At 38.0% G+C, this 16,377-nt stretch overlaps 1 protein-coding gene across 1 annotated transcript; it reads right to left on the reverse strand.

Annotated features, from left to right (window-relative positions):
* Nucleotides 1–62: 62 nt before the first annotated feature.
* Nucleotides 63–3,499, reverse strand: hmga1b (high mobility group AT-hook 1b). Its single transcript, XM_027000704.2, has 5 exons — nt 3,220–3,499; nt 2,756–2,857; nt 2,124–2,201; nt 1,640–1,690; nt 63–1,493 (listed from the first exon to the last, which is right to left on the reverse strand). Exons 2-5 carry the CDS (start codon nt 2,843–2,845, stop codon nt 1,425–1,427), a joined length of 288 nt encoding a protein of 95 aa, XP_026856505.1. The 5' UTR covers nt 2,846–2,857; nt 3,220–3,499; the 3' UTR covers nt 63–1,424.
* Between the last annotated feature and the right edge of the window lie 12,878 nt (nt 3,500–16,377).

The following is a 16,377-nucleotide window of genomic DNA, read 5'->3' on the forward strand; positions in this document are numbered from 1 at the left end:
AATGTTATTTGAATTCAACCCTATAGACATCGATAAGATCATCGCCACCAGGAACACGCAAAATGAGAAAATGTATTTTTATTAACAACACAACATGCTACACAGGTACAATTTAATTCTCAATTTACCGTGAAATAAATAGCCTGTATATCCTGCCGCTGCATAAACAAAATGTGGTATAAGCCTAAAAAAAGGTTTGTAGACAATTTCTCAGCTGCTTCAAAAATAGGTGCACGGCAAAGGCTATTTTCGAGTGAAAGGTTAAACATATTCTATAAAGACGTTATCAGTGCTATCTGAACCCTACCTCGGTCCTTTGCTGCCCATCTGTACACTGTAATTCCTGAGGTGGCTAATGCATATTGTTGCAATGGTTCAGAGAATAGGATGGATGAAATGTGTAATGTAAGCCCAGAGTAAAAACAGTCATTACTACAACAAAACGTGAGCTTGCCCCAAACACAAGCCATGGTACTGAGGTATTGTTGCTCAAGTGAGCATTATTTCACAAGTGTTCATCGTAACTCCCAGTAGTATTTGGAGGGACCCATAAATTGGCAGTTGTAAAGAACTATCTTTTAAAGAACTGTTTTGAACAAATACATGATACTAAAGACTCTAAGTTTCTAAAGATTCTAAGTTTTCCTAATGTGTCCTTTTGCCTTGTGCTAGAAAAGTCACCTGCTGGAAACAAATATAAATGTGGTGAATTTGTCAATGAAAAAAAAAAAGGATACAAGAATAATCCATTGAATTTGGTCGCAAAAAATAAGTGCTACTGGAATGTACTAGAAGTGAGAATTATTCTTGAGCTATCTGCCCCCTACTGCACTATTACAGCTGACAAACGCTGAAAATGGTTCATCATAATCTAAACTCTTTTATGCATGGTCAGTTTATCTCTCAAAATACATTCCAAACCTTCAACAACTGTCCAATATTTAATCATCAAGATATATATAAAAAAGAAAATCTAATCAAATAAAATCTAGTTAGTCTATGCTGCAGGAGTATTAAAATCTTTAAAATCAGCTGCATTTATGCAGAAAGCCCTCCACTAAAACTATAGACCACTACACACCACAGTCAGAACATAGAGCTTGCTTTTTCTAATTCTACAGTCCCCACCTTAGAAGCCACATCAAATACATAAAAGCCAACCCAAACAAAAAAGTAGGAAAGCACTCATTAAGCACCATTAATGTACTAAACACTTATGCATTCTAATTCACAGATTTCTAAAATTATTCTGCTTTTTACTGATTGCATTATAGAGAGACAGAATATTTGATATACATCAGTCCTGTAAAGAAGTGGAAGGGAAGTGAGCAAATGACATTCCCTCATTACAGACATGGGTAATATAATAGTTAATGGTGCCAGGTTGAGTGTCTCATTAAGAGGTAGTGCTGAGAATGAGGTAGTTACTGCTCCTCATCTTCATCCTCCTCTTCTTCTTCAGAGGACTCTTGAGATGCCTGATCCTCCTTTTCCTGTTCACAGAGCACACAACACAACACAAAGGCAATCATCTTACATCAGACCATCTCATTTAGCGAACTTTATTTCACATGGTAAACAACAAGTCCAAGCAAAGAATTGCCAAGATGTTTTGATTGGATCGTGTACTTTATCTCACCTCCTTCTTGGGCTTCCCCTTCAGCTTCATTTGTGATGATGATACTGCTTTCTGTGGAAAGATATTGCATTAGTCCCAAACTCAGGCTTTGTATTGAACTGGAATAGAATACGTCTTTTTTATAAAACCTTCAAGGAGGTCATGAGATTTTTAGGACGGTCCAAACACGGAATATAACAAATAGTTACATTCAAAGAAGAATAACAAACCCGCCTGTCGTTACATAACTAAAAATGTACCACAAGTGAACAGTAGAGGGTGCCATTACTGAGCTGGAAAACAGGTGGAGGGGGCAATGAGTTCATTGAAAGCTGTGACGTGGTGGGCGATAGACTGACATCGCTTTCAGCTAGTAGGCCATATACTAAAATCCTCAGTAGTTTAGCAAGAAACAAGTTATTTTCATTTCACTTATTACACTGAAATGTAAATGCAGGCACGTGTGTGTTTATATATGAGAAATTAAGGCTTTAAATAATCTCACTTTCTTGGAGGGTCCTTTGTTTTTGCTTCCTTTTGGCCTCCCTCGTGGTCTTTTTGGAACTGGGGATCCACCGGATTCCTGGGATTGCAAAATATATAACCATATAAAGAACAGAATTTTACATTAATGTTTTGCAAATTTTGCTCGTTGCTTGCACAGCTGATGAAGGACCTCTGTCCGAAATGTATTCTATTCATATTTCTCTGGAAACTCTGTGTACTTTACAACCATTTCGAGGGGGAGATATATATATATATATATATATATATATATATATATATATATATATATATATATATATATATATAGAGAGAGAGAGAGAGAGAGAGAGAGAGAGAGAGAGAGAGAGAGAGATAGAGAGAGAGATAGATAGATACACACACATACACACACACACACACACACACACACACACACACACACACACACACATCTTTAGTAGCGTACGTATCGGCAGTCTGTACACATAGGCCTGGCTTCATAACAAAGTTCTAGAGACCTGTTTGCCTGTTAGATACATTTTGGGGGACTGGGTGGCAACTGGATTTAGAGGACGAGGACCACGTAGTATCTATGCGTGGGTAGCGTTGCCTACTTCTCAACGAGTAATATTAGCTAGTGTTGTTTGTTACCTTTGGATGTTTTCTCGGTCTTCCTCGTCCTCTCTTCTCCACTCCATCTTTTTCTTTCAGGGAAATGCTCTGTTTTTCGGAATCACTCATTTTCTACGTCACCTATTCGAAACATTTGTAACTGTAGAGCTTTTTTAACTTCTAACATGTATGGACAATTGTGGGTTAACGCGCTGTCACCATATATGCGATAATCTGTCAACGTCTACAGTAAGGTTTATGATAGTAGGTTAGCTACGAATAGACTATTAATGTATTGTGCCACATGATACGTAATCGTTTCCACCCAGTTTGGAAGTAGGATATAAACATACTAACATACCATAAACTGGAACCGAAACATGGCTATACATTTGTCACAGCCTTGGTAAAGACGAGGAACGTTACGAACGTCTAAACTAAACGTATACACTGAGCGCTATAGTTCAAAACAACGGCAAGAAAAGTATAAAACATTAACTTACATGTAGTGCTGGACACTTCTGGTTTTACGGACAAACGAAATGAATTTATGCGTGTATTGTATCTCCAGTAGCCCCACCTCCCGTGCACAATGTCTTCTGATTGAATTAAAGGACAATAGACTACCCATTCGTCGGTTTAGCTAGCGATGAACCCTGTCTAAGTCCATGCAGTAATATGTCCAAACGAATTCTCCTCTGAATGAAGCAAATTTACTCTATATTTGACGAATAAACAGAATTCAGAATACCGTGTTCAAGAATAACTGTGCCGCTATAATAATAAGCCAATAGCAAGCCAGTAGGAGTCTCAGGTTGATAGGAAGACAAAGGGGCGTGGTTTTCGCGGGCCATCTGTGTTTTGCCAAGGCAGCTCCTATTAGCTTACATGAATCTTTATTAAACTGCTACGTTAATGACTCTATTTGCAGCAACATTAGTAAGATGCTATGAGTGTGGAGGTCCATTTGTTTAATTCAGTAATAAAGTGACTAATTGGTAAATCAAATGACAATTAATGTATGATGTGAGAAGTCAATGGATAATAAATAAATAGATGAATTAATCAATAATTTAACAATAAAAACAATTTAAACGAAAATGAACATAGAAGTCTTAATTTAATGGATCAATTAATCAGCAATTAAAAATTACTAAATTACAAAAGATAAATAAAAGTAAATAAGCAATTGACTAATTATCTGTTTATCATATGAAGAAATTATTTATTTTAGATGTTTTATATATTTGAAATTAATATTTTAATCTTTTTTTATCAATTAACCTATATGTTGATTAATATGTGATAATGTTAGCCTGGTCTAACACATCACCAGAACAGGTAAACAAGGGAGGAGAGGAAGCACCTAGATAGTTGAGGACAAGCCTATGACCCTGTATGTTTCTGTCAATGCTGTCTTATCCTCTCTACTAGAGCAGTATGGCAATGCTGTGGTTATGTGATTTTGGAATGACTGTCTGATAGTATTAATTAAAAGGTCTCTTTGACTGAAGGAACTCTTATGTGTCCAGTCTCTACCATTGGTACACCTCAAATTGAAGTCACTCTGGTCCTCACACCACTACAATACAATTTTATTGAATTATTTGTTTCGTTTTTGATTATCTTTGTAGACCCATTTGCCATTGCTTTATCTATTTATCCTTCTTAAAGTATTCATTAATTAAATATTAATGTAAATTGATTTATCAATTCAATCAAGTATGGGTTGTGAATGAAATAATAAGACTGGGAATACAAGCAACAGAGTTCTGCACAGGGTTTTCACTCCACAATAGAGGGTAGAGCCCTGCAATTTAGGAAGACCTTGGAACATTAGGATGTACCAGGGACTCTGTCACAGGAAACAGAGAAGGCTGATCTTCTCAGCCTGCTACCACCATGACCCTCACTAGAAAAAACGGAAAAAGGAAAACAATGTTGACGATGATTCAACATAGTATACTTGTAAGATGTACAGCATTTGATATGTAAACACTGATTCATTGATGATAAAGATGTAAATGAATTCAGATGTTTCCTTTTGCACAGTGTTTTGTTGTTCCTCATTTGATGTTTCTCTCTTTCTCTCTCTGTCTGAGACAGACTGCTCCTTTGGGTGACCTCTTCAGTGGAGATGTACATGTGTTTATGGAGCCTGGAACCTTGGCCTTGCTGCAGAGCTCTGCCTGGAGCACCACAACCAGATGCTGCTAAAGAGACTGCAGGCCCTCTAGCAGGCTGGCCCCACTTCAGATCCCACATTTTTTCAGACCTAAAGACATGTGCCTTTTAATCATACTATATACACTAACCTGGAACTATATTATTAATACCTACCATGTACGTACTCTCTCACTAACACATTAGGTACTAGATATTAGGAACATCTGATATATAGGTGCATTTTATAACTGTATAATTACACATTTGTTAGCATTTATCATTTCAAGTTCAAGTTCAAGTTCAAATTTGGTTTATTCGTCACATACATAGTCATACACAGTATAACTTGCAGTGAAATGGTGGAGAGTGCTCTGTCCAAACTGAGGAAAAGAAAACAGGGGTGCATAGAGAAAAATATATATATGCAAGATAAATATATATATATTCTATGTATGCATTTGTCAGTCATCTTCTTCCCAATTATCACTGGTTAGTTCCTGACCACAGGATCAATGATGGACTGAATACTTTTTAAATGTCAGATCAGTATCAACACAGCATTAATACTGGAAGTAGTATGATTGTTTTGCTCACCACAAGATTTGCCAATGCAACAGATCAGGAAACATGGGTAATTCATCCACATATTTATCATCAGTGAATCAGTGTTTACATATCAAATGTTGTAGAACTTACATGAATATACTATGTTGTGTAAGGATTTATGGCAAGTCGGTGTCATTCCTGTCAATGTCACTGCTTGGATGGTCACATAACCTCCAGGCAGCAGTAGTCCTGTGGTTAGAAAGGCTAACACATTGTGCATTGCAGGGGATGTGCTATAAACTCCAAATGTACACCTACAAGGTGCTTCTAACGAAGTGGCTTCTGAGTATAGGATTGCAGTTGCTGCTATTTAAAGTGCACTCTGTCTCCCTCTTTTTCTTTCCCTCTCTCTCTTGCTCTCATTTTCTCTCTCTTTGTAGGTAACCACTTTGAGTACATTTCAGCCATAATATCCCAATTTCTAATTGCATATGCCTGTATGATAAATCCCCAGCACATTAAAACATACAGAAGAAATATAATATTCTCAGATCATTTGTTTGGGTGGCAAAACCTGAAGACTTGGATATTCCAGCTGATTATTCTGCGGGGTGTCACTAGTATGTTCTAATACATTGCAGAGTATATAACACTGTACATACAGTACATACACCAAGATAATCACAGTGTGATATTCGTAGCTATGAAAGTTGGGGTAAAAACTAGAACTGTTTGCTGTATATGCCCTGAAATGACAGAAGGTGAGATGCACAGCTTGGTAGGGTAATATGATTTTGTTTACCACAGGAAGACGAGGCAATGTTGGCTTGCTGTGCGACATACCTTTGTGTTTCATAGTATGATGAGTGCCTTTTCCATTTCCCTGTCCTATGATGTGTAGCAGTTTTAACACTTTAAATAAATTGTCCATTACAGTGGATAAAATTAATTTGATGCAACACCCTAATTAACATGGAAAATGTATTAATTTTAATTAATTTATTAATGATCAAAGTCATGAAAATTGCCAATTCGATACATGACTATTTCTCATCTACCAAACATTATAATATCACTCACGGATTTAATAAACAAGGTATGTTTATTCAATAAGCATAGATAGGGAAAACATGTACAACAATCATTGACTAAAATTCTACTAATGACCAGGAGTATCAAGATCACTAGAATAACAATGCTAACAAAGCATTGCACTTTTAAAAATAGTTTGCATTTCACATAATACAAAGGAATAAACAATAGAAAAGGAGCTGTCAAAATTGAAAATACAAATTCAGTCCATTATGATTGTATTGTCCCTTGTAAATCTGAATTTTGGGCCTTCCAACACCTTCCAGTTGTCTATGTGTGCTTGATGTTGTCCCGGACCGCTCCTCCCCCCACGAGTCACGTGGTACGGCCTGTTGCGTGCAGGGGGTTCGTTTGTTTGTAGCCACACCCTCCGTGAGGGCGCACACCTGTACAGGGTTTTTACGTTAAGTGTATGTTTGTCTATTTAAACCGCTGTCAGTGTGCACCTCGTCGTTGGTCATTGTCAGTATCAATGTTAAGGTAGCGTGCGTATGTAAGTCAGTCGTCATCGTTGTGTAGACAGTCTGTGTTAAACGGTATATTTGTGTAATACTGTTCCTACGTGTTTATGTTCAGTGTTTTGTTCTGTGTGAGTGCCCTGTTCAATGTTATTAAATGTCTCACAAAGTTGAGGGAGTCTGCGCGTCCTGCTCTACGCCCTTCCGCACTCGGGCCACACGTTACAGATATCCAATCCATACATGAGGTTATAAATAATACTGAATTAGAACCCCAGATACTATTAAGCAAGTTGTGAGACATAATCCATCCAGCAGGGCCTTGTTCCAGTGGGATGTTCCTGGAGCAGCTCCAGTGGGAGCCGATGAGGTGGCTTCCTTATGAGATGCTTGAACTACCTCTTCTGGCTCCTCTCAATCTTGAGGAGCAGCAACTCTGTTTCCTGGAGCAGGTGCAGGTACCCTGGGCTTCCTCTGTGTGTTAGCAGCAGTGAAGGAGAAGATCTTGACCATCAAATGTCCAAGAAACCCCTCTGTCCTCTGAAATGGTGAGAGAGAGAAAAACAAAATATTAGCATATTAGCAAATACTTTCTAAGTCTTCTGGGCCTATTAGTGCAAAACGTAAACTAGTTGGTATTGACATTCAGTTTAGACTATACCGAATATGATTTTAGATTGGGAAGCTGATCCTTATATGGCACTGTGACATCTAAATTCCAGTATGCAGCATAAACCCACACTTAATGCTGAGACAGATGGTCAAGGTGAAATCCCAAAAAAATTGATGCTCACCTTTCCGATGTACAGACCACTATACCCCTACTCGGAAACACACCAGTTTATACTTTAATTGACACACATGATGCAGCTCACCTGAATGTTAACCAAGATCCCACCTTGCCTTCTGACATCATATTTAAAACCAATTTAAAGCAGTTTTTAACCATTCAGAATCCATAAAGTGTCCTAGCACCCAACTTTGTGAAATCTGCTAGAGCCGATACGTCACAACAATATATGCTTGTGAGTTCCACATCATTGCTGTGGCCAGCTGGTGGAGCAAAACTTGCATTCGAGATCATATTTTGTCTGGGGCTGTCTAAGGACCTACAGATCAAGTTGGCATGCTAGAGTGAAACACCCTTCTTATCAGAATTCATCCAGATTCATCCCTGAAGTGTGTGTGCCCATCTACCCACCAGAATTGCCCCACCTCAGCCATGGCCTCACGCAGCATACAACCTGATTTACACCCTGAGGCCCCTGAGTCCATGCAGCTGAGCAGAGCAACACTCTCTACAAGAACATCCCCAATGCTACTCCACAGAGTCTCTACTACAGAATATGGGGACACTTCCATGACCATTGCCCAGTGCAGCCACACAAATCATGTGAGAAGGAGGCATGTTCCCATGTTCAGGTAAACATTTGTTCATTTTCATGTTACCAGCTGTCATTTGTCCCACCTGTAACAGTAACTTATGGCTCTGGGTCCACCTGTCTTCCAGCACTAATCTAATTGGGTCTGTAGGTAACATTCTAGGTGTAGACATGATGTCCACTCCACGTGACACTGTCATATTGGGCCACCACTGGCTAGTCGTCTGTGACCCCACCATCTCCTGGTCTGCCAGTAATCTTTCTTCTTGGAACTTCTACTGCTTGTGTGCACCTACCCATTCAAGTTACATCCATTGACAGCCCTGACAGCCCAGACCTGGCTTACATTCATCCTCCTTACCAGGAATTTGCAGATGTGTTCAGCAAGGTTCAGCAATGCTACCTCCTCACCACCTATGGAACTGTGCCATGGACCTCCTCCCCAGAGCAGATGAGATGAGCCAAGTCCTACGCATGCTCTTGGCCAGAGACTGTTGCCATGGAAATGTATGTTGAAGTGGTCCTTCATCAGGGTTTTATTCGTCCATCCACCTCTCCAGTGGCTGCAGAGTTTTTTTTTTTGTGGAGAAGGGAGGAGGGTGTTTATGTATAAACCATCATGCCCTCCACGTGGTCATCATCAAATTCACTTACCCCTGCCAGTTGCTCAGTGTAATGATTTTTACACAACTGGATCTAAGAAACGCTTACAACCTCATATGCATACAGGAGGGGAATGAGTGGAACAGGGTCTTTGTTATGACTACTGGGCACTATGAATACCTGGTTATGCCATTTAGCCTAGTTAATAGTCCAGTTTTTTTATAGATGAAATCTTTCAAGACATGACTGACTGATTAATTGCAGTCTACATAGATGACCTTCTAATCTTCACCCGGTTGTTATCTGAACATGTTGAACTTATCACAGTGATACTGACATGCCTATGCCAACAACACCTCTACACTAAGGCTGAGAAATGTGAATTTCATTGTACAACCATATCATTCCTAGGGTGTACAATCACTTCCAGCAGTATTTCCATCGAACCTGAAAATGTCTCAGGTGTGATGAATTAGCAACACCTGCCACAGACAAGAATTTGAAATGCTTTCTGGGATTCATGAACTTTTACCAGAAATTAATCTGAACTTCAGTTCACTAACTGCTCCCCTCACTGATTTCTTGAAGAATCAAGGCACAGGCAGGCTGACTTGGACACCCGCCATGAAGAAAGATTTCAAGTTCTTGAAAACTGCTTTTTCCCCAGCTCCTGTCCTCCTCAGCGTTACCCTGCGCTACCTTTCATCGTGGAGCTCGATGCTTCCAGGGTGGGTGTAGGGGCAGTGAGGTAGGGTAAAAATGTGGGAATACCCTAATCTTCAGTGTGTTCCTAGACATGTAATTGAAAAGATGGTGAATCAAACACATAAACATCAATTTATACTGTTATTATTTCCTGCAAGCTGCACTGCAACTTGTTTTCAATCTTTGAATTTCTAACATGAACTGTAATGAATTGATGTGGCTGTAAAATTAATAACACCTTTGCATATACACTGAACGATACACCTGCCGTTTGGAGCTTCCCTGTATGGAATTAGAGCCTGGAGTGCAGCATACAATAGGTAAGCAAGTGTTACATGGATCAGATTCAGTGTGAATCCACATTAGAATGGGAAAATAGAGCAATATGAGTGACTTTGAAAGAGGCATGGTCAAAGGGACCAGTATTTCACTAGCTGGGGCCAGTATTTCAAAAACATCTGGCGAAAGGGGAGTCTGTGGACATAACTCATTGATGAAAAGGGTCAGAGAAGGATGTCAAGGATCATTCTGACAAACAGGCAGAGCATTGTCAAGAAAATTGCACCTGAGTACAATGCTGGCAGTCCAACTAACATGTCTAAACACACAACTTGTCATTTCTTAACACATATAATAGCAGATAACCAGTTTGAGTGCCATTGCACTTGTCACTGAGCAGTGGAAAAACATCAGATCAATCCAGATTTCTGTTGCACCATGCTGATGGAATGGTCAAAATTTGGTGCAAGCAGCATGAATCAATGAGTGCTTCCTTTCCCAGTCCTGTAATACCCCAACCAGCCAGAAGAGGACATGGGGGTCATCACACATTTCAACAGCTTATAGAATTTATACCACAACAAATTGCTCTGGTTCTTAAGGCCAAAGGAGGTCCAACGTGCTACTAGATGGGCATCTCGAAAGTAGACATTCAGTGTTTTTCCAGCCATGTGTCTAGTTACATATGTATGTTTTTGTCCCACAATGTAAAGCCTAGTATATTGATTTGGTCTTGATATAAAATTGTAGAAGTTGTTATAACATTTCTGTCCATTCTACACAAATCTTTCACATGAACTATATACTTCTTTAAAATTTTAACTTACTGCATGGACTTTAGTAGAATTCATTTATTTTTTAGTGAAGTTTGTGTTATTTCTCACCATTTTGAGAGCCTTTTTATGGTCACCTTCTACTGTGTACTTTGATTACATTGTTTTACTGATATACTAACCTTACTGCCACAAGTCTCTTTCTGTCTGATCCAATCTTTGTGGAAGCATATTGTTGGACTCATTCTTCTCTGTAAAGCACAGCTTGTGTATTTCTCAATATTTTGAATTTTGTATTTGTTCCTCTAATCTGTTGTTCTGAGATGGTGAGAACAACACAGTCACAGTGTGACTGTATTTTGGAGGGTTGGAGGAGGGAGGAGAGGTGGCGGTAGGGGTCCTTTGTCATTCAAGAGGTGAAAGTGGGGGTCTTGAATAAATGTTAGGAAGCACGGGATCTTCTGCAGCTCTGGATGGTTTTGGTTTTTAATTTGTGATGGTCTGGAATCCTTTTCAGACACACAGGCAGTTGTGACATGATTTGTTATTTCAGTTTAATCCTGTATTGAAGTTAAAAACATTAAAATAATATTCTCAGAATAATGTTATATTAATGTTCTTGGAACAACATGAAAATAATGTTTCATAATAATGTTAAAATAATTTTCTTGGTTAATGTTACACTAATATTAATGTTAAAATAATGTTTTAAGACAGTATAATATCATTTATGGACTAACCTTTTGCAATAATGTTAAAATTCATGAACTAGTGCTATACTAACATTTTCACAATAATTATAAAATAATATTCTTGGACTACATGTAAATAATGTTTTTGCACTAACATTATACTAATGTTTTCACACGAATGTTACATTAATATACTTGGACTAATATTCCCACAAAATGAGGTAGTTATTTTTGAGGGGTTGTTTAGCTCTTGGGTGTAATTTTGGATTAGGACTAATTTGCTGTGAGATAATTTAGTCTGAGGGGTAATTTCGGTTGTATTAGTTGTGGTATTTAGTTGTGGAGGTAGATTTTGAGGGGCTGTTGGGGTAGTTGTGGTTGAGGGGTTATTTAGCTTTATGTTGGCTTGACAAAACAGCTAAAAACGAATAAATAGCTGTTTAAATGTAAAATTAAATGTATTTACTGTGGGGTAGTTGATGCTGTGGGATTATTTAGCTGTTGTGGACATTTTCACAGTCCACAGTTTTTGTTGTAGAACCAAATTTAGCACAAAAGTTGTTCCCATACGAGAATAGTACACTTGTGCTTTTAGGACAGACCAAAAATTCCAAAACTGGAATGGTGGAATGTTCATGAATGTTCAGATCAGAGTAGGCCAGTCTCATATGACTCTCTTGTCTCCCTCATTCCCTCAACAAGAACTACATGGACAGCTAAATAACCTCTCAGCCAAAACTACCCCACCTCTAACCCAAATTACCTGCCAGCCCCTAAACATCTAACCTATGAGCCAAATTTGTGTCAAAACTACCCCCTAAGCTAAATAACCCCTCCACTCCAACTACCCTACAGCCCATTAACAAAACTCTTAACAAAAATTGCCCACACCACCCCTCATCAACTACCTCATATACTCAAATGCCCACAACTACCCCATCAGCATAATGGCCTTCAATCACAATTACTATAACAGCTAAAAACCAACAGCTCAACCAAAATGACCCCCCACAGCATTTCAACAACTACCCCATTTTACAGATTACACTCAACAACTACCCCCAGAGCTAAATAACCCCTCAACCACAACTACCACAACAGCTAAATATCCCTCAACAACTACCCCATCAGCCTAATAGCCTTCAACAATCCCATAGCCAGTTACATAAAGCAAACTTTGCGTTTCTAGTTTTGAGTGGAATTCCAATAAGAGACACTAGAGGGCAGTCACGGTAGGTCACATTTCTCCAAAGTTAGTTTTGAAAGAATTATAACATTTATAGCACTTTTGGTACTTTGGTAATGTTTTGGAGAAACAGAGAAATGACATGCTGATTACATACATTTAGAGGAGACCTATTATGCTTTTCCAATTTTTTCCCTTTATTTTAGTGTGTTATATACCTTTTTGCTTATGTAAATGGTCTGCAAAGTTACAAAGCCCAAAGTACACACTAGAGGAAGTATTTCTATCCCACAGAAACCACTTTTCTCAACTGGCTGAAATGCCTCATTGGAATTCCAGTTCGTTTCCTCTGTTACAAGATGATGTAATCTTGTAGCACAATCCTTATTGCCCATGCACCAGTAAGCTTGGCAAAGCTTCACACAGTGCATAGCAAGAACTTGGGGCCAGAAAGAGTTTTACACTGAAGAAGATGCTGTGTTATGCATTGTGAGGGAAATCTCATTTGTATGCTATACCAGAAAGATTCCTCAACACATGCAATGTTAATCTAATGAAGTACTTTAGTAAAACCATAAGTTGTTTTGCAACATAGCATATACCTTTAGGTGTGTGCTACTATTGGTGTTTCCAGGTAGTTGGCTACATAATGTAGCAAATGTAGGTTACCTAATGTTTTTGCAGCAAACGTTTTCCACTTTGATCAGCATTGCAGTACAGTTTTGACAAGTGCACCTAAATAGTAAATTAAAAATATACAGTTTGGTCAGTCAGCAGACAAACTGCTGTAACTCTGATTTAGAGAAGTTCTAGCATTACATCTGAAATATTATAGGGCTACTGACTGCAAGACAGGGACAGAACATGTAAGGGTGGAGGGGTGAATATATAAAGTGAATAGAAATGTACAGTCTGAGAAATATAATTGTTTTTAGAACACTGAAGCATGTAGTTCTATTCTAGCAGACCCCCAAAACATAATTATGAACATTGAAAGTGAGCTTAATAGATCCTCTTTAATTCATTCACATCAGAATAGTTTATTAATATTACTAGCATCTCAGCAGCCAATAGAAAAATTAAAGCTGAAATTAGGCAACCTTGTTTAATTACTCTTACTACAGTGAAACTGGGTAAAGTAACCCAAGGTGGAGAAATTGAACTGTGGCATCAGAAAAAAAAAAAAAAAAGGAAAAGGAAAAATCAAAAATATTCTAAAATGTATTTGCAAACCCAAATGTGTGAATACTCAATCATGTTGAAGACTATGATGGCTATTTTATTTTTATTCAAAAATCACCCAGTGGCCATCATCCAATAGCCATTTGTTTAAATCTAGGATTAAACATTATATTGTGGTGGGTAGAGAAAGCATTAATGAACTTTCACCATGTTGCTTTTTCAAACTATAAGCTGTACTATGTAAGTTTGGGGAATTTGGTGATATTTATGGAAGAAGGACACTTTGTAACATGCCTTGCTGCATTTCAGTCACAATATACAGCTGATGATAATTAATAATCAGTGGAGGCTGAATGGAGAGTGGACCTGTGATTGGTGGACTGGGGTGACAGACAAGCTTCTGACAGGTGAATGCTGGGAGCGCAGTTTGTGGTGGTAATTTTATATAAAACTCTTCATCTTAAAAGTAAGACATACACAGTACCTGAATCTTTAACAATAGAATAGTTCACATGGGAAGAAAGGAGGTGTACAAAACCTATTTGGAACAAACTTTAGAAGAGCTTTGAGTAAAACATACTACTAATATGGCATGTTGCCTCTCTGTCCAGCTCTGTCCAGCTACCTGCTTATGTCCACAGCTAGCACATAGTACCCATGTCTCAACTGAACTAAAAGCTCCCCAAAGGGCACTGGGTCCTGTCAGAAATTTAGCAATGAAGAGGTCAGGAGACTCTATCGATACTCAGACTCTATGTTTATTTGTGCATGTGGAGAAGCTTTGGATCAGTTTTTTCTTATCCAGAAAGAAGGGTACTAGTATAACATCAGGCAGTCCGTCCAACAACACAGGAGTGTGATCACACTTAAGATGCAAGAGAGAGACAGGGGGAGGAGTGATGGGAGGGGGGTAGATAGTGAGGGGGTGGAGGAGGTCTGGAAGACCTCAGCTCAGACCATGTTATCACGTCCTGATCTTGATTCCTGCTCAGAGGCACAAGGCACAGTAAACTGCCAGAGACATTCAGGAAAAATTATAAAAGTAAAAATGTTATATGAAACAGTCCATGGTAATATGAAATGGTCCATAAATATAGCCTGTGGGTCTACATTTAGCAGACTTTCATGTCTACATGTCTAATACCAACATTAATGTTTACTAATCCTCATGGTATCTAAATTATGCTACCAAAATAGCATGAGCTTTTAGCTAAAGTTCCGGTCCAAAAAAATTAGAAACGTTCAGTTTAATTATTTAGTTAGATGTATCTCCGGCTAAAAATAACCAAGCCAAAGTTATCTTATTTTTTGATCAGCAGCCTAACTAGCTAGTTATTAGTTAATAATCAAGCTATTAGCTAGATGACCTTATAATGCATTGTAATGTCCAGTTATTCTTGCAGCTGAGTTGTGGGTGAGATAAATCTGCCCGACTATGTCATCATTTCATGCACATGTTGGGCCACATGTAAATGTCAGCTGTCATATCACAAACAATGACGGGATGATGGGTTTATTGAGACCATGCCAATAAAAGCAGTTACTACATGCACATTCCAACTGAAAAGTTGCTACAGAGGTTTAATACTATAGTATATCACTATATGCAGGTGCTGTAAAATGCAACAGGGGGACATGTCAAGCCAAAGATCAAGAAATTGATTGATATCGATTAAAAGATGGCTAAAATTCAACTCACTCTCTTTAACAATATTTAACACTTCACAAAATTGAATGTTAAGTGATTTGTGTTTTAGTTATTTGTGCAAATGGTGTGTTTCACTTTATACGTATTTACGGATTTTAAACTGTTGGGAATTTTTGTTAAATTAATATGTCAATGTTTCATTTCTTGAATTATTTGATTTTTAGAACATTAATCGGAAATCAGTCTGGTGTTCCAATCTGTAACGAATGGAAAATGATGAAGCTGGACTCAAATGCGAGGTGGTTTTATGTAACAAGATGGAAATGTAACAAGAGAGCTGAGACAAAAACCTCAGAACTAGGAAATAAAACACTTGAAACAGAATATCGACCACGACTGCACTTCATATGCCGATTATAATTTGCTTTAAATGATCGTTTATTACTGTTGGTATCGACCACGACAATCGATTAAGGTATAGGCCCAAGAAATTCAATATCAGTGCATTGCTAATTTTTATCATTATTGATTTTAATTTTTAAATAAACACAGAACATTTTTATCGGGGGGTTAAAGCGGTAGGTTTTTGAGAAGGATTAGGAGGTGAGTGATACTAAATTCAAATGAGATATCGCTAGAGTCAGCGCTTCAATATAATTGATGTACCTTAACCAGTTAAGGTTAATTAAAATACGTGTTAGATAATCTTATAGGTAGCTAGCCGAGCATCAGTTGTACATTTTTTACATTTTCTGATGAGCTCAGAAAATTAATTATAATTCTACTTTATTTTAAATGTCATTGATGTTGATCCAACTGATATCACCGAAAGATCATTACAAAATTTTCTTTGCTCTGTGCACACCTTTACTCCAAGATGTCGCAATTAGGTAACTAAGATTTATTTTTTAAATTGTCAGTTTGCATTGTCAGTTTAGTCATACTGCTT

Source organism: Electrophorus electricus, chromosome 3 (genome assembly GCF_013358815.1).
Source record: "Electrophorus electricus isolate fEleEle1 chromosome 3, fEleEle1.pri, whole genome shotgun sequence".
In the NCBI taxonomy this organism is placed as follows: Eukaryota; Metazoa; Chordata; class Actinopteri; order Gymnotiformes; family Gymnotidae; genus Electrophorus; species Electrophorus electricus.